The 20,095-nt window shown below is 36.4% G+C and overlaps 2 protein-coding genes across 3 annotated transcripts in view; one reads left to right on the forward strand and one right to left on the reverse strand.

Annotated features, from left to right (window-relative positions):
- Window positions 1-10,990, forward strand: part of LOC137403942 (actin-binding protein WASF2-like) — a 33,190-nt gene extending 22,200 nt beyond the window's left edge. Inside the window, exons 8-12 of the mRNA XM_068090069.1 lie at window positions 121-268; window positions 7,424-7,586; window positions 7,704-7,933; window positions 8,427-8,491; window positions 10,327-10,990. Coding sequence (XP_067946170.1) covers window positions 121-268; window positions 7,424-7,586; window positions 7,704-7,933; window positions 8,427-8,491; window positions 10,327-10,452 — 732 coding nt within the window. The 3' untranslated portion in view covers window positions 10,453-10,990. The remainder of the gene's footprint in view (window positions 1-120; window positions 269-7,423; window positions 7,587-7,703; window positions 7,934-8,426; window positions 8,492-10,326) is intronic.
- Window positions 10,991-11,937: 947 nt separating this feature from the next.
- The window catches only part of LOC137404413 (uncharacterized), a 37,928-nt gene continuing 29,770 nt past the window's right edge, over window positions 11,938-20,095 (reverse strand). For both annotated transcript variants that reach the window (XM_068090612.1, XM_068090613.1), the window contains 4 exons: window positions 17,958-18,107; window positions 15,272-15,418; window positions 14,173-14,478; window positions 11,938-13,249 (listed from right to left, as the gene is read on the reverse strand). In XM_068090612.1, the coding sequence (XP_067946713.1) occupies window positions 13,062-13,249; window positions 14,173-14,478; window positions 15,272-15,418; window positions 17,958-18,107 (791 nt within the window). In that variant the 3' untranslated portion in view covers window positions 11,938-13,061. The remainder of the gene's footprint in view (window positions 13,250-14,172; window positions 14,479-15,271; window positions 15,419-17,957; window positions 18,108-20,095) is intronic.

Genomic DNA, 20,095 nt, shown 5'->3' on the forward strand with positions numbered 1-20,095 from the left:
AGATTTCACTAGGAATTACTTGAGTAGACACGTTCTATAATGTCCCTCATCATAAGCAGATTCCGTAGTCTGCTGTACACATCGATATTGACATTGAGCGGGTACCTTGGCGTATTGCAGTCGGCAAACATGGCCCACTTATCTCATACAAGTGTGACCAGCCAATCTCCGAGTATGAACCGAATGACAATGCCTCCGCCTCCCCCACCTCCTTCTGGTCAAACCGCAATGGGCCTACCTCCTCCACCTTCTCCTCCAAGTCAATCAGGTCAGTCTCCCTGCTATTGGTGCCAAGTCAGTTTGTCTTGTCAATTCATTCCTTGCGACCATTCTTATAACCTTGAGTTGATATAGAGAGATACAGGATGAGGTAGAATATAGAGATAGATATAGAGGTAGAATATAGAGATAGATATATAGGTAGAATATGGAGGTAGAATATAGAGGTAGAATATAGAGGTAGAATATAAATATAGAGGTAGAATATAAATATAGAGGTAGAATATAAATATAGAGGTGGAATATGGAGATAGATATAGAGGAAGAATATAGATATAGAGGTAGAATATAACTATTATCCACCAAGACCTTCAACTTTTCCTCGCTCAACGATATCTCAGTGACCTATTCTTTTTTGATCATTTGCGCTTTTTTCAGTTACTTATGCAACAGTTTTCATTTCAGAGATTCAGTGCAGATATGGTTGAGTTGAATTTCAAAGCCTCATCTGCATCTGCATGAAGTTCCTATGGGAACTTTATAGTGCAGATTGAAATGCGTTCTGGTTTTTACATATTTTGAAAATTTGAATTTTATTTCAAGTATTTGTTAACTTGGATAACATTCCTGAAGTGTTATCATGTGTATAAGCAAATGTTGTCTCCTTATGAACAGTGGAAAATCTGGCATCTTTTGATGCAGTTAGTGTTAGTTATGTAAAATACCGCAGCAATATCTGTGACACTGAATAGCAAATCATGTGTTTATATAAATGTAGGCAAGCATTGTCATTGTCAAAGATGTATACTGTAAGTTGATTCAACTTACAGTATATTATACTGTAAGTTGATTCAACATGAATGCTGCAGCTCGAGGTTGGTAAGTCGGTTATTGGCAACATTCTCTCTGCCACTGCAATAAGCTGTTAAGTACTTGCAACAAACCTGACGCCTCTGAAAGGCCAAAATCATAGTCAGGGTTTGGAATTATCTTCCCTGGTGCTATGCCAATCCTAGCTGTCGATTATCACTCATTTCCTAATCAGAAGTACAGTAATACCTTGAGATAAGATCTTAATGCGTTCCGGCGCCAAGCTTGTATGTCAATCCACTCTTAACTCAAATCCAATTATCCTGTATAAAATAGCTAAATACAAATTAATCCGTTTCCATTCTCTGAAGAAAATACCAACCAACAAGATATAACAATGAAAAAACGTGTTTTTAATTGTTCCAATTCACCACCTACGCTCACAAAGTAACACATACCTATCTAGTGCTTATGATTTGCTGTAGAATGTAACATTTTTATACAGAGTACTGTTTACAATTCTTATCTTCGAGACAGACGTAGCGGCTAACCGCTAAACTTTAAATTTAACTTAAATAAAATTGGTTTACTATATACACACTTAAAAGTTAGTTTTAATTGTTCGTTACACTAAACTTAATTCTAATTTCATTTCCTACTTTTTCTTTCGGCTTGGCTTTTTTTGCATCGCTTTAACCTTCACTTTTAGCCGACCTTTTTAAAACTTTTTCAAACTGATCCGACGAGAAAGACCGAGCGATGCTGTTCTTATAAGCGACCTTTCACATACTCAGCCACTTTGCGTACATATCAAGAACTCGTCTCATATGCGCTTATCTCAAATTTGTCTCACAACTCAAGGCAAAGATTGCTTCAGAATTGTTTTGTATCTCAAATTGCTCGTATGTCAGAACTCTCGCGTCTCAAGGTACCACCTGTATGTAAAATTGATTCTATGCACCTCGTTGTGTCTTAGTTTAGCTGGTTTTCTCTCTTTCTAGTCTAAATATGATTTTACTCTGATTACCGTTCGGTGCAAAAAACTCGTTATACCTGATGGAATATTCAGTTTGCACTAAAAGTTGGTGAAATAATAAAAAAACTATGACTTGCAATAAGATTATGATTGGCTAGTAGACAGGCAGCGGAACTTTCAAAGTACTAGTCTGAACAAAGTACTAGTCTGAACAAAGTACTAATCTGAACAAAGTACTAGTCTGAAAAAAGTACTAGTCTGAAAAAAGTACTAGTCTGAACAAAGTACTAGTCTGAACAAAGTACTAGTCTGAACAAAGTACTAATCTGAACAAAGTACTAATCTGAAGAAAGTACTAATCTGAACGAAGTACTAGTCTGAACGAAGTACTAGTCTGAACAAAGTACTAGTCTGAACAAAGTACTAGTCTGAACGAAGTACTAGTCTGAACGAAGTACTAGTCTGAACAAAACATAAAGATGAACTTGTACGGAATCTTATTAGATGTTATCAAAAAATATCAGTATTTTTCTATCATTTGCAATTGTTTTTGTTGTTTGAGATGGTCTGACTGCCAAGATGTTTCAAGATTAAAATTGACGGAACTTGATCGCGGTTTAAATGTTCAGAAAAAATTTGTTCAAAATGATGTCACAGGTTGCTATTAATGCGATAGTTGATATCAGCTATTATGTTCAAGTTGCAGCGTTATGTGTCTCTATTCCATCAGTCTCTGTGCAACTATAAATGTCATAATAGCTACAATATGTCTATAATATGCGTCATAATAGTACTTTCACTTAATCTCAGTGTTTGAACCACAATCTCAGTGTTTGAACCACAATCTCAGTGTTTGAACCACAATCAAGTTTTGTCAGTTTTGTTAATCTTGAAACATCCTGGCAGTCAGATCACATCAAAAGCTATCACAAATGATAGAAAAACGCCGATACTTTCTGATAAAATCTCCTCAACTTCTGTGCAAGTTCATCTTTAAAGAGAGGAATTCTTCAAATGGTATATTCTATGGTATATTCTATGCTGCTAATATCTGACAAGAGCAAACAACTCCATAGTTATTTTGTTCTCTTTGCCGTACGTAATTCAAGAATCGATCAACATATCTCTCGGTGTTCTTGTAGACTTGTACACTTACTTTAATGGTAATTTGCCCATAACTGTTTCTTTTGTACTCTTGTTGTGGTTCTCCTGCGTTATATGCGTGTTGTTTTTATACTTCTGTCTGATTATATGAAGCATTTGCGTAATTACTGTTGTCACTTTATCACAGTGTTTGTTGAAATGGCCTTGCATCACGATTAGTGTGCTTTGAGACCTAGGGCGATGCTCTCATCAAATGCTTTAGGGTTGACCCTGCATGCGGCTCATATCGTCTCTTCACTAGTATGTTCATTACTTTAAGCCGTGGACTCGGACACACTGTTGTACTATCCTTGTTTGCACACCCTGGCTGTTCTTATTGGTTCTGATGAAAATTGTGGCCGACCTTTTGTCAGACTTACATTTAAACCATAACTGCAACGCAGAACTTTTATCGTATTTTCTAGGTAAATCAGACACCTGATTCCGATTTTGTACTCAAAATAAAGATTAGTCCACTAACTTTCAAAGTAATAAAGGTTTTTTTACAGCGTTTTAATATCGGTCTCGAAAACAACACAATTGGCACAACAAGCTCCGCCCATAAATATGTGACGTCCGCTAGCTTTTTAGGAACGGAAGTTAGGGATGTTTAGTTCGATTTAGAATGATAGAGATAAGTGTCTTAAAGCCCATTATTATTATTATCTAAATTGAGTCTTCAAAATAATTTTAGCCTTTTCTGAAAGGTAGATAAACTATTTAACATTACATATTTAAAAATGAGCTCAAAAAAGCGCGATAACAACACCAGCTTGTGATAAAATCTCGCTTTTTTAGCTCATTTTTTTCAACGTTCAGCCTATTAAACATCCTTTGACAAGCTACGAGCAATTTTAAATAGTTCATCTACCTTTCATAAAAGACAGAAGATTTTGAGCCTGAATTTAGATAATAACGGGTATTAAGACGCCCGTCTCTATTGTTCTATATCGGACTAAACATCCCTAACTTCCGTTCCTAAAAAGCAAGCTGACGTCATATATTTATGGGCGGAGCTTGTTGCGCCGATTGTGTTGTTTTCAAGACCGATATTAAAACGCTGTAAAAAAGCCTCATTGCTTTGAAAGTTAGTGGATCAATCTTTATTTTGAGTACAAAATCGGAATCAGGTGTCCGATTTACCTAGAAAATACGATAAAAATTGTATGTGGCAGTTATGGTTTAAGGTTACATCGTAGCACAATATTAGAGGACTGTCTATTTTAAATGTAAAGGTGGTACAGCTAGCTGATGTGTATGAAAAGGTGGTACAGTTAACTGATGTGTAGAGAAAGGTAGTACAGCCAGCTGATGTGTATGGAAAGGTGGTACAGCCAGCTGATGTGTATGAAAAGGTGGTACAGCTAGCTGATGTGCATTAAAAGGTGGTACAGCTAGCTGATGTGTATGAAAAGGTGGTACAGCTAGCTGATGTGTAGGGAAAGGTGGTACAGTTAGCTGATGTGTATGAAAAGGTGGTACAGTTAACTGATGTGTAGGGAAAGGTAGTACAGCCAGCTGATGTGTATGGAAAGGTGGTACAGCCAGCTGATGTGTATGAAAAGGTGGTACAGCTAGCTGATGTGCATGAAAAGGTGGTACAGCTAGCTGATGTGTATGAAAAGGTGGTACAGCTAGCTGATGTGTAGGGATAGGTGGTACAGTTAGCTGATGTGTATGAAAAGGTGGTACAGTTAACTGATGTGTAGGGAAAGGTAGTACAGCCAGCTGATGTGTATGGAAAGGTGGTACAGCCAGCTGATGTGTATGAAAAGGTGGTACAGCTAGCTGATGTGTATGAAAAGGTGGTACAGCTAGCTGATGTGTAGGGAAAGGTGGTACAGTTAGCTGATGTGTATGAAAAGGTGGTACAGTTAACTGATGTGTAGGGAAAGGTAGTACAGCCAGCTGATGTGTATGGAAAGGTGGTACAGCCAGCTGATGTGTATGAAAAGGTGGTACAGCTAGCTGATGTGCATGAAAAGGTGGTACAGCTAGCTGATGTGTATGAAAAGGTGGTACAGCTAGCTGATGTGTATGAAAAGGTGGTACAGCTAGCTGTTGTGTATGAAAAGGTGGTACAGCTAGCTGATGTGTAGGGAAAGGTGGTACAGTTAGCTGATGTGTATGAAAAGGTGGTACAGTTAACTGATGTGTAGGGAAAGGTAGTACAGCCAGCTGATGTGTATGGAAAGGTGGTACAGCCAGCTGATGTGTATGAAAAGGTGGTACAGCTAGCTGATGTGCATGAAAAGGTGGTACAGCTAGCTGATGTGTATGAAAAGGTGGTACAGCTAGCTGATGTGCATGAAAAGGTGGTACAGCTAGCTGATGTGTAGGGAAAGGTGGTACAGCTAGCTGATGTGTATGAAAGGTGGTACAGCTAGCTGTTGTGTATGAAAAGTGGTACAGCTAGCTGATGTGTATGAAAAGGTGGTACATCTAGCTGATGTGCATGAAAAGGTGGTACAGCTAGCTGATGTGCATGAAAAGGTGGTACAGCTAGCTGATGTGTATGAAAGGTGGTACAGCTAGCTGATGTGTATGAAAAGGTGGTACAGCTAGCTGTTGTGTATGAAAAGGTGGTACAGCTAGCTGATGTGTAGGGAAAGGTGGTACAGTTAGCTGATGTGTATGAAAAGGTGGTACAGTTAACTGATGTGTAGGGAAAGGTAGTACAGCCAGCTGATGTGTATGGAAAGGTGGTACAGCCAGCTGATGTGTATGAAAAGGTGGTACAGCTAGCTGATGTGCATGAAAAGGTGGTACAGCTAGCTGATGTGTATGAAAAGGTGGTACAGCTAGCTGATGTGTAGGGAAAGGTGGTACAGTTAGCTGATGTGTATGAAAAGGTGGTACAGTTAACTGATGTGTAGGGAAAGGTAGTACAGCCAGCTGATGTGTATGGAAAGGTGGTACAGCCAGCTGATGTGTATGAAAAGGTGGTACAGCTAGCTGATGTGCATGAAAAGGTGGTACAGCTAGCTGATGTGTATGAAAAGGTGGTACAGCTAGCTGATGTGTAGGGAAAGGTGGTACAGTTAGCTGATGTGTATGAAAAGGTGGTACAGTTAACTGATGTGTAGGGAAAGGTAGTACAGCCAGCTGATGTGTATGGAAAGGTGGTACAGCCAGCTGATGTGTATGAAAAGGTGGTACAGCTAGCTGATGTGTATGAAAAGGTGGTACAGCTAGCTGATGTGTAGGGAAAGGTAGTACAGTTAGCTGATGTGTATGAAAAGGTGGTACAGTTAACTGATGTGTAGGGAAAGGTAGTACAGCCAGCTGATGTGTATGGAAAGGTGGTACAGCCAGCTGATGTGTATGAAAAGGTGGTACAGCTAGCTGATGTGCATGAAAAGGTGGTACAGCTAGCTGATGTGTATGAAAAGGTGGTACAGCTAGCTGATGTGCATGAAAAGGTGGTACAGCTAGCTGATGTGTATGAAAAGATGGTACAGCTAGCTGATGTGCATGAAAAGGTGGTACAGCTAGCTGATGTGTAGGGAAAGGTGGTACAGTTAGCTGATGTGTATGAAAAGGTGGTACAGTTAACTGATGTGTAGGGAAAGGTAGTACAGCCAGCTGATGTGTATGAAAAGGTGGTACAGTTAGCTGATGTGTATGAAAAGGTGGTACAGTTAACTGATGTGTAGGGAAAGGTAGTACAGCCAGCTGATGTGTATGAGAAGGTGGTACAGTTAGCTGATGTGTATGAAAGGTGGTACAGCTAGCTGATGTGTATGAAAGGTGGTACAGTTAGCTGATGTGTATGAAAGGTGGTACAGTTAGCTGATGTGCCTCAAATAACATGGAATCTTCCTCAAGTGTCACAGCTTGGTTTCTTCACTGGCAAGTACGATATGATGAATGAGAGTTTGTCAACCGCTCTGTAAAAATGGCTTCTCTGTATCCAATGATGCTTGAACTTCATGTTAATAGGTTGCTTTAGAAGCTGTTCTCGTAGCTGTTAGCGTTGTGTAAAACTATCTAGCAATGGAAAGCTGTGGTCATTATTGTGTTGAAGTTTTCCTTTCAATCACAGGTGTCCAGCTACTGCTCTTGCTAAAATTGTTTCCTTCAACAGCGATCTATCATTGCTGTTGAAGCCACAAACTTTTGATTTTTATGACTCGAAATACATAATCACAAAACTTTGTAGTATGATTGTAGAGAAAGGGAGCTTTCATTTTCTACTGCTCAGACTGACAATATATGATTCACATTTATTTCAAAGTGCATTATTTTTTGTTAAGGAATTTCTGTTTTCTACAGATATTGGCATTGTTCCACCACCGCCACCTATGATGCCCATGCATGGTGATATAGGTGCAATTCGCCCCGCTTCTCCTCCGCCAATAGATAGTTCTTATTCTTACATGGCAGCTGGTGTACCACCTCCACCCGCACCCATATCTCCTAATGTCCAAGTTCCTGGGTAAGCGACTGAAAGACCATTTCCAATAAAAAGAAATGAGATTATCTAGTGTTATGCTTCTTTCAAGTGAAACTCTGTTGTTAGATGCTTGTCTGAATTGATACTAAATGGTTATAGACCCGCAAGCGTCCCTCCACCGCCACCACCCCCTCCTCCTTCTGGCGTTCCTGGACTGCCACCCCCTCCTCCAGCACCACCTGTAAATCCAGCCAGTGCAGGCCCTGCTCCTGGAACGAGTTCGGCAGCGCTGAGCGCTGCAGCGAAGACACTCCGAAGTACGGCCGACATTCCAAAGCCAGAGCCTGTTAAAGATGAAAGGAGCGATTTATTGGCCCAGATAAGATTAGGTAGGCAACTTGATCTCTAGACCTTCGAGCTATACAATAGCTTGCTATAGTTTACAATAGCAGTATACCGCTCGCTTCTTGCTATAGTTTACAATAGCAGTATACCGCTCGCTTCTTCTTAAACTTTGATAAGCAGACTTCTTCAATCTATACATGGTTCTGACAAAGAAACTATTTGCGGTTCCAGGCCTTGAAGATTGAAACGGGTTATGTTGCAACTTTCTATGCTAGTATAAATGTCAGTGATATAATCTAAGATGGCAGCCTCATGGTCTAACCGTAGCAGATCAAAACATTTTTTTCTCACGCTATCAGTTAGTACTTCTGGATGTCATGTTGGCTCTTGTTTCATCTCTTTACGAGTTTGACAAATATTAGCCAATATAAATGTGACAACAACTTGACTAGTGTAGCCAATACCGAGATGGCAATAAATATCCTTATCTCCTGAAGTTAAAGAGCTGAATGAGCTGAAAGGTTGTTAACATTTTAGGCATTCAGCTGAGAGGAGCTGAGGAGAGGAAGACGGAGAACACTGGCACATTGGATAGCAAAAAGGTATGCTTGATAACTGGTAATTCTATGGTAGGTATGCTTGATAACTGGTAATTCTATGGTAGGTATGCTTGATAACTGGTAGTTCTATGGTAGGTATGCTTGATAACTGGTAATTCTATGGTAGGTATGCTTGATAACTAGTAATTCTATGGTAGGTATGCTTGATAACTAGTAATTCTATGGTAGGTATGCTTGATAACTGGTAATTCTATGGTAGGTATGCTTGATAACTGGTAATTCTATGGTAGGTATGCTTGATAACTAGTAATTCTATGGTAGGTATGCTTGATAACTAGTAATTCTATGGTAGGTATGCTTGATAACTAGTAATTCTATGGTAGGTATGCTTGATAACTGGTAATTCTATGGTAGGTATGCTTGATAACTAGTAATTCCATGGTAGGTATGCTTGATAACTGGTAATTCTATGGTAGGTATGCTTGATAACTGGTAATTCTATGGTAGGTATGCTTGATAACTAGTAATTCTATGGTAGGTATGCTTGATAACTGGTAATTCTATGGTAGGTATGCTTGATAACTGGTAATCCTATGGTAGGTATGCTTGATAATTGGTAATTTTATGGTAGGTATGCTTGATAACTGGTAATTATGTGGTAGGTATGCTTGATAACTGGTAATTCTATGGTAGGTATGCTTGATAACTGGTAATTCTATGGTAGGTATGCTTGATAACTGGTAATTCTATGGTAGGTATGCTTGATAACTAGTAATTCTATGGTAGGTATGCTTGATAACTAGTAATTCTATGGTAGGTATGCTTGATAACTGGTAATTCTATGGTCTATCTCTTGAATACAGCCTCCACAAGCCATCATGGCCGTTGCTATGTTGCTATGATTTTGATTAACAACCATTTGAATGAAAAGTTTTTCGAAATATGAATGTTCAAGCTCCTATGGCATGATGGCCTTGACAATGACCTCGTCAGGCATTGGTTAAGTTGCATGGTTCTTAGATTTTCATCTCTATAATTTCTCACTTCCATAAGAAATCACTGTTTCCAGTGTGTGGATGATGCTGATTTGGAGTTGTGCGTACATGGAATTATTATGTAATAAGTGTTTCAATGGACATTCGCATGTTGCGGATTAACACGAGTGCGTTAATAAAATAAGGATTTTTATGCCAGAGTTCATAGCAGCACACTCCTATTTCCTTAGCAGCACACTCCTATCTCCTTAGCAGCGCACTCCTATCTCCTTAGCAGCGCACTCCTATCTCCTTAGCAGCGCACTCCTATCTCCTTAGCAGCACCTTGAAAAGTGTGGGAAATGCTTAAAATGGAATAGCTTGCGCGGCATTTTCTTACGCATCATTTGCAAGTACTGTTTTCAACTTCCACAATTAGGAAATGTTTGATAAAATTTTGCTGTCTTGTTGCTGTTTGTTTTTGCTGTCTCCATCTTGTCTTCATTATTAATCGCGCCGTGGAAACAGTGGTTTTCGTAACTATGGAGGAATTGCCTCCTCAGATGCAAGATGGTTTAGTAGAACTCTTCATGAAGGAGTTTACATCAAAGATACATTCAGTGATCACCAGAATTTATACATACCATCAATATGCGTGTTGCTAATTTTTAAATACAAAGTTTTTTGTCATCGATAAAACTTATTTGCATCGTTTCTTAAGGTTTTAAAAAGTTACCTTTGTCTGTTTTAAAATAGGTTATATTAAGAAGGTTTCAATGTCGTGTGTCGGAAATCTGGAGATGGTTGGTGAACTTAGGACTGTATATTGTTGCGCTGACTATACATAGGAGTGCTTCTTATGTAAACTAAATTATGTAAACTTTCAATCATTGGCGTTGACAGGCTATGCTAGGCACCTTTGATGTTCAGTCGATTATGGACAAAGTACAAGAAATGAGACGACATTTAGAAAGCGACGAATCTGGTTCAGATGATGACAGCAATTGGTCGGACAGTGATTATGACTAATACGACAGTCTTTACATCGCAACGTACATGTGTGTCTCTCTTATAACAATTTGCTACGTACATGTATGTCTCTCTTGCTGTGTACATGTATGTCTCTCTTATAACAACTTGTTACGAACATGTATGTCTCTCTTGCTGTGTACATGTATGTCTCTCTTATAACAACTTACTTATGGCTTGCAGTAGTTGTTCCAAGTCAGCAGAGGAAGATGTATTTTTTTTGTACAACAGATTCTAGTGTTGAGTTAATTGTGCTTCCATCTATTTTTCAAATACGTCATTTTGTTTTTGCACTTACATATATTATTGTCACTATATTATTATATGATTGTACTTATTTGATATACTAACACATATTATTTGTGGTAAATATATAGCTTATAATCTGGTAAACGATGATGATGTTTTGGGTTCCGAGATAAGCTTTGTAAAATTAAATTCTGCTGCAATGAAATAGTGATGCCATATTTTATCCATATTATATCAATTTTTATTGCTAGTAGATAAGAAAGATGTAATAATAACATAAAGTTTGTTGTGTCTATTAGTAGTTAGAATAATAGCAATATAGTGTATGTGTTACGGCAGTACTAATAATATTATCAGCAGCGAACTGCAGTCTCATCACTTGCTCTCATTGGCCAATTGTGACACTCAATTTACTCTCCCCCTCAACTAATCCTTCAACTTTCATTTGATTCACAAGTCTCAAAGCTGTTTTTTTACTTTTCATTACACAAGCTGATGTGAACTATTGCTGGTGTGTTATCAGGTGTAATAGAGGGTTCAACTGTGTGAAACATAAGACAGCAAGGTGGCCGGATAGCAACATAGCAGGTGGCCTTTATTGAAAACTTAGTAGCTGTTGCAGGTTTAGTGGCTCCTGATATAAACATACATTCATTTAAAATAACACATTTTAAATCTAAGACCATTTAATTGTTTATGTGATTGAAACATGCAAGCCTAAAAGATTTCATTTATATGATGAATTTTACTTTTGTGATAAAACTGCTTATGAATCTTGAAACGTAAACAAAGTATACATTTGTATTAATAAATATAGAAGTTGTCACACTTATCTAACATGATTAGATAACTCAAAAAATCCATAACTTTCCTGGCTAGGTTACAGAGTTGTATTCGCCTTTTGCTAGAATTATTATTGTGTCAAACCATCGGAAGCATGACTATAATACAAGCCTAATAAATTTTAGACACGGTTATTTTTTATTTAAAAGAAATACTTATTTATTTTAAATAAACAACAAAAACTAATACTTACGTATTTGCTTTAATGTATGTATAATTACTTGTCAAATTTGTTCAATTAAAATATTTTGTTGTTCATCTTGTGTCATTAATTTAGGTGCAAAGTGAATATGTTCTATCTTTCTTGATGATAATAAAGACAAGCCAGAAAGAAGACTGAGCCACTCTTTAGTTTAATGTAGTTGTAATAATTACATTTGACAAGCAGATAACAATAGCGGTGTAATAAAAATATATCATTGCAAAGGAATAAAATATATGGACGGAGTGTATCTTTATAGCTTTATACAGTGGTGCTTGCCATCACTACAGACCACTGTCTCAAAGGTAACAACTCAACATGCAATATATATGAAGCAGAAGATTAGCTTCAAATAAAAAAAAACAACATTTTGAGAAACTAAAACTTTTGAGAGACTGCAAATTTGTAGCCGGAGTCTGACTATTCAATATGACCATGTTTCAGAAGCTGTACATATAAATGATACAAAAGGAAATTATTGTACACATCAACTCACCCATTAACCATGTATCAATATAAATATTTAATTACATTAATATAGAAGTCTAAGAATATAATATATAGCAAATATCTTAATGTGTTCTTATTCACTGTGTTACTAGTCACCGTGTTATTAGTCACTGTGTTATTAGTCAGTATTACTAGTCGCCATGTTGTGAGTCACTGTGTTACTAGTTTTGCAATAGATAAATTTGCTTAACATAACCTAGTTTATATGATGTGACACTGTTATACGGGTTTATCACTCGCTAAGAATAAACAACTTCTTAGAAGGTGTATATATGAATGGGCTCAACATTATTCAGAGTTTGAGTATTAGGTCATTGTTAGGTCATCGTTAAAATGGTGATTTTATGGTGACGGAAAAGCAGCTGAAAATTTTCATTTTCATAACCGTGTCTAAGATTTACATAGAAACATTATTAGCATTATTATTATTAGCGTTATAAGATAACATTTTATAAGTCGCTTCATAAATTTCCCATTCATATCATTTTTCGTAATTATATTTTCAACCGCAAGTTACAAATTTTTATTTGGCTAAAAATACTCATTCGATGAATAAGAATTGTTCATATATCTGTTAGGACTGGTTGACCTTTGAACTAATTCTTCTTAACTGGCAAGAAGATGGGATGGAAGAAAGACCATCAATATGTCTAAATTCGAAAAAATGTTGCCTGGTATACACAATAATTTGTATAAGGAGAAAAGTCTAACATTCATATCCGGGTAATATAATATATAATATATCCGGATAATATTACTCTATCTCAATTCTATGTCTATTCTTTGTCTATGCAGTCGTTAAAATTCAACCTTTTTTGGATTTTTTAGACTTGTGTCTTTTGCGTCGTAACTCTCTATCTGTTGGTTTACACATCCGAAGTTTCACATTTCTTTTACAATCTTCTTCTTTTCCAAATAAAATGCTTCTTTCTCTTCGTTGTATAAAATCTTTGCAAGGCGACCATCTGGACCACTTTGTGTAGAAGCATCGTTCTAAAATGTACGCAAAAAGTAAACCAATCTAGAAATATTGCTCAAATAACAGATCAGTAATTGCTCAAAAATTCATGTTGACGAGATGGTTAGGAGGTTAGATGTTTATCAGGATAATCAATCATAATTTCATATTTAATATCCTTGTTATGGGAATAGCAACTTGTTGTCAACAACTTAGTAACTTTTGATGTTCATAACTGCTAGTTTTTATGAATCAAGGAAGACGGTTCGTTGACCTACAAAAATGAGCCTATGCATTGAATGGGCGGTTGTGATGTAGCAATGTATCATAGTTCTTCGGCATATTCGACTACTAGCGTTATCATCATTGATTCATGACTATATATATGGACTATACACAATCATGATATATATATATTTTTTAATATATATGTATCTATGTATATATAATATATACATATACACCTAATATATACACCTACACATATATATATACATATACATATAAACATACACCTATATATATATGTGTATATATTTATGTATATATATGTATATACATGTATGTAGATATATATAGCGTGGCCTAGTATTTGACCTGGCCTAGTGATCTAGAACTCCTGACCTGCAGACAACAGGCTGGGGGTTTAATTCTCAAGAAAGGATACTAGTGGTGACAGGAATGAGTTCCAACCTTAAATTGCTCTCTACAGCTGGGCATGTCTTCAGTTATTGAGGCCTCCTTACAACTGGACTCAGACAAGTCTGGTTAAGATCGCAGAGACATTGTTTACTCTTAAAAACACTCACTTGAATCTTTGCTTGCAGCAATGTAGAGACACCATACTTGATCCGTCAAAGGATCACACACACGCAGGCACGCACACGCACGCACACATACTTGTAATATTACACGTTTGCTACTAGTAACTTGACAATAGGCTAACGACTTTTCTTACCTTTTCCTGTTTTTGTAAAACAAGGGCGCACTTCAGTTATATTTTTTTTGCAATCTGGCGATGAAGAGTTAGCGTTCAATCCTTTAAGCAGAACTCGCTCTTGAGTACGAGGATCGCAACTTGACCAGGTAGATATGGCGCTGTATGAACAGAGGCGGTCTTTGTTCTTCGAAGAACTATTCTGGGATTGACTTTTTGGTGTAATCAATGTAAGGATTGATTTAGGGGTGGTTGTCGTTTTTGGCAATTCGCGTTCCTCTTGGCGTTTTGTAGTTCTACCATAAGAAACTGGCCCAGGATTCACATCTGAAAGCATTACCAAATAATATTTTACACTGGTTCTTACAGGACAGGGCTTCCCGATTAGGGGTGTGAGCTGTTATTTAAGGGGGTGCAAGAATCAATAGCAAAACTGGTTATTGACTCCCTCACAAAGAGCATTTAAGATTCTTGTTTTATTTGCAACGACTTGACTATGTAGATTAGAACTTTCATCTCTTCTATACATCAACAATAAATATCGTAATGCTGTCAATCCTGTAAATGATTTGCACATTTCATTCACCCACCAGGAATCACACTTTAATCATATAATAACAGAGAAGGGGCAGGGAAGCAGTCACAGACCATAAAGTGAATTTCTTACAAGCTGCTGTTTGAAAACATTAAACTCTTCTTAGAATGACCTTCCAGTAACGTACTGTTTTCATAAACTTCGAATGTTTGTTTCTCATTAGGCTTTGAAGCTTTTTTCTTTCATTCTAAACAAGGGGGTGTGAGATTACCCTCACCAGTTGTAGGAGGTTCGACGATAAAAATGACTAGAGAAGCGCTGTTATTGCATGAAGAAGCAGAAGTTCAAGTCAAATTAAGGGGCTGATAAAGAATTTTCTTGCAAGAGGATGAGACAAACTGAACACATATTATGTTCTTGGCCTCTCAGCCGAGCTGGATTAATGTGCATACCAACATCATGAATTAACACTCCAATGACCTCACACTGTTCTATACTATTAACCTCACCTCATTTAACATGATATTCAGTTAAAAGTTTATATAGCCAAGTATGTATTAATTTTCAAAATGAAGCATGTTTTACCTGTAGGGTCACACACTTTCTCTATTTGATAAGTCTGTGGACAATTGCTTCCTGAGTTCCTGCTGTTCAGTTGATCAATTCTTTTTCTCATTAAGATGTCTGTGTGACAACTGCTCCACTCACTGGCTATATATTCACAGGAACCATCTAAAAACATAGAAAGTACTCATTTTAATAAATTGCTTTGCAATACTTACTAGCCCTTTAGGATTCATTTCTACATCCGCTGTTTTTATAATTCTAATAGAATGTCATAACAGTAATTTATTGCTTGGGTGCTCTAGTCTAATGGTTAAGCTCGCCACCTTCAGATCTGGAGGTTCCAAGATCAAATCCAGTGCAATAGGGATTTTTTAATGCTAAATTTTAATAACTATATCTTGACACAGGAATGACAAATGAAGCGATATATAAATCTATATATACTGATTATATTACTATATATATATATATATATATATATATATATATATATATATATATATATATATATATATATATATATATATATATATATATATATATATATATATATATAGATAGATGTAATGCCAATAATAATTGATTTTTTTGTGGCACAAATGTAAAACTTGTTTCTATAAAAATGTCCATGGACTGCCCAATAAAAGTATACATATGGATGTAATGACGAAATTATTGTACGAACAAGCAAAAATTTATTCGTGTTAGATGGCTATTAAATAGAATATCGCGGGGAAAAGCGGCCATATCAAGCCTCCTAATAAAAGCACCCATATCAAGCCTCCTAATAAAAGAGATCATTTCTAATTTAATACATCGATGACGCATCTATACAAAAAACCATTAAAGTCATCACACGTCTTTGATGACTATTTTACACCTATATTCATAGCTGTCACATCAGCACCTGATCTGTCAGTCACTTATCATCACACGTCTTTGATGACTATTTTACACCTATATTCATAGCTGTCACATCAGCACCTGATCTGTCAGTCACTTATCATCACACGTCTTTGATGACTATTTTACACCTATATTCATAGCTGTCACATCAGCACCTGATCTGTCAGTCACTTATCATCACACGTCTTTGATGACTATTTTACACCTATATTCATAGCTGTCACAGCAGCACCTGATCTGTCAGTCACTTATCATCACACGTCTTTGATGACTATTTTACACCTATATTCATAGCTGTCACATCAGCACCTGATCTGTCAGTCACTTATCATAGTGGCCTATTCTGAACGAGGTTATTTGACCATATCAGGTCAGTAGTGTCAGTTTCCACAGAATTCAGTTTTAGTTTTACAGTAAGTGTCCCAAACTGTCCTCGCGTTAGTGGATTTCTTTTGTGGTTCACTCTTTTGTGTGAGCCAGTTACATAGTTTTCTTATTTCAGAAAAATGATGAAGTGATGTTGGTAATAACTCTTTTTCCTAGTTTCTAGCTGCTAGTTGAGAGTTAACATCAGCTGAAAAATTCTAGCTTCTATACTGTAAGTGAGAGCTTATAAAATCTAGACTATAGATACCTTTAGAGCTTATAGAAGCTTAACTCAACTGGAATATTCTAGCTTCTATAATTGGGAGCTAACATCGGTATATTTCTAGAATATTCTAGTTTCTATAATTGGGAGCTAGCTTTGGTGCAGCATTTATAGAATATTCTAGCTTGTATAATTGAGAGCTAGCATTGGTACATTTTTAAGATATTCTAGCTTCTATAATTGGGAGCTAGCATTAATACATTTCTAGAATATTCTAGCTTGTATAATTGGGAGCTAGCATTGGTGTATCTCTAGAATATTCTAGCTTCTATAATTGAGAGTTAGCATTGGTATATTTCTAGAATATTCTAGCTTCTATAATTGGGAGCTAGCATTGGTGCATTTATAGAATATTCTAGCTTGTATAATTGGGGGCTAGCATTGGTATATTTCTAAAATATTCTAGCTTCTATAATTGGGAGCTAGCATTGGTATATTTCTAGAATATTCTAGCTTCTATAATTGAGAGCTAGCATTGGTATATTTCTAGAATATTCTAGCTTCTATAATTGACAGCTAGCATTGGTATATTTCTAGAACATTCTAGCTTCTATAATTGGGAGCTAGCATTGGTATATTTCTAAAATATTCTAGCTTCTATAATTGGGAGCTAGCATAGCAAACTCTTTAGAGCATTATAGTTTACTAAATAGACCAGTACTCCAACTGTAGATCTATTATATGAGTTGGAGTCTGACAGCACATAAGTTAATTCGTTCATGCTGCTTGACTTAACAAAACAATTATTAGTTATAAAATACCCAGAACAAGTATTTTTGTAAGCAATAACTTCATATTAGCCAGAAATCTAGAGTGACACGATTATGAGCTATGATTTATTAACCATCATACGTCTTCAGCACATCTCACTCAACTAGCTAAAGTATGACGATGATCCATATTTCAGCGGTCTGGCTCATTTCTATATGTTGAGAAACCTTCTTTATACGGCTGCATCGTGGAAACATGGTAAGTATGTGAAAACTTGAAACAAGTGACCATAGAGCTTTAGCTAAACCATTAATATATAGCCTGCAGGGTGAACGTAGTGTATAAACTTTTACTAACAGGTCAGGATAGCTCTTACTAACAGGATAGGATAACTCTTACTCACAGGATAGGGTAAAACTTTAAAAAGGTAATGCCTACCCCTGTATGTTTGTCCTGGAGATAAGCGACCATAGACACAGTAGACAGCACTACAGTCTTCGTTGTGAATGACTTTACGTGAACACGGGTGGCAACAGAGGACACCCTCAGAATCACAATCTACATATTCTCTTATCGCAAATCCCATTCCTACAAATAAAACTCTCAACATAAAAAAACAAAACATTTGTATTAACACTTCAGTACTATGGAGGAGACGACTTCAAATATTATCGCATAAATAATTTTTCATGGTAGATTATACTTAGAATTAAAGCATTATTGCAGAAACAATGGCTCTGTGGTCTCTGCTGTGCATGTCTGAGTTCAGTGGTAAGGGAACCTCAACAACCAGAGACACACCCAGTTGCGGAGAACAATTTAAGATTGTATGTCATCTCTGTTACCACCAGTGACCTGTTTACGAGAATTAAACCCCAACATGTTGTTTGCAGGTTTGACAATCTAGACCACTAGGTCACGGCTGCTCTCTTGTGGATAATTGGATGAGAATGAAACTCGACAGAAGATTTTAATCACATGTGAATGGTCTTAACATACTACAAGTATATATATATACCAATTTATGTTATTATATACATGTGGCATATTATTACTAAAAGTACAATGTATATGCAAAATGATGTATAAGCACATCTGACATAACTCAACAAAGTTCATTGCTGCCAATTTAAACTATTGCTTGATCGTGAAAGGTGTCTTTGTAGCCAAGAAGGCCACTGGCGTACATAGTAATTTGTTGGTAATAATGGCGTACATAGTAATCCGTTGCATCGATTTTGCTTGTAAACTAACTGAAAGGTATTCTACTCCATTTGAAAATTACCATGTTTAAATTAGATGATGAAGATGTTTTAATTCAGATCTCATTTGAACGAACATTTGCAACTTGTTGGCAACCAATAGGAGTGATGTAAATCAATTGTAACAATTTACAAACCAGCTTGCTGATCACTTTGCTGTTTCGTGTCACTTGATGTAGTCACAAATTCTGGTCTTAGCTGTACATGTATACTACTTATAGATGTACATGTATACTACCTACAGATGTACATGTATATACATCTATATATTTCTCAAATACCGTGTGTTCGTCGGAAATCCGGCTATAGATTTTAAAATCTTGAAATCAATATTGCGTACCCGCACAGGATTCGATCTCGGACCAATCCATTCCCAAGTCTTACACCTAGCCCACTGGACTATGGAAGTCGAATTGCTGATCTCCCAATATAAGGCACTATATCAGAGCAATACCTAACTGCTTTACGTTTGACGCAGGTCATAGCATAACGTCACGAGAAGCTGTTCGCTCACATTATTAAACTGCCTAATAGCAAAACTCTCACTGCTTCTCATTGTTTATAAGAAAAAAAAGCTTTTCTCATGATATGTAGTTTGAAAGTTAGAATGGCAAATGTTGTAATATGTTAAATACAAATCAATTTTCTGTCCAAATACTCTTCTATTACACGGGCAACGCCGGGTGGCACAGCTAGTACTACCTGTAGAGGTACATGTGGTTTTATTATTATTCAACGTTGTGGTTATTTCTGATTAATTTGTTGTGTGTAACACTTTGTGTTGTTTGTAGACATATAGCATGGTTTCCTCTGACTACTACATAGTTTATTAGTTTATACTCTGCGCATGACCACTGTGTTACTCATCATGTACTTCTCATGATTGTGCAATTGATGTAGATGTGTGTGTCCATTCAGGAACTTTCTAGAAGTTTTGTTTTTGTTTACAAGCAGGCAGTTATCTGTAGTAAAAATCAATACTCTTTTAGTTACTAAATATTTTGCTATATTGTAAATACCAAAATTTATACTAAATATTTATATAATATATATTATATATTTCAATCAGGTTACTTAATAATTTTGCTGAAACACTATAAATTAATAAATTTAGTTATATTCCAATGACAGACCTGATGACATTCTTTGATATTTCTTCTCTTTTTGTCACAGAAGAGATTTTTGCGATTGTTTTTGATGTTTGAGCTGATCTGACTGCCCAAATGTTTCAAGATTAAAATTGACAAAACTTGATCGCCGTCAAAATGTTTCAATCAAGCAAAAGTGCAATTATAACATTTATAGTTGCAAAGA

The sequence above is a fragment of the Watersipora subatra genome, chromosome 9, assembly GCF_963576615.1.
Source record: "Watersipora subatra chromosome 9, tzWatSuba1.1, whole genome shotgun sequence".
NCBI lineage: Eukaryota > Metazoa > Bryozoa > Gymnolaemata > Cheilostomatida > Watersiporidae > Watersipora > Watersipora subatra.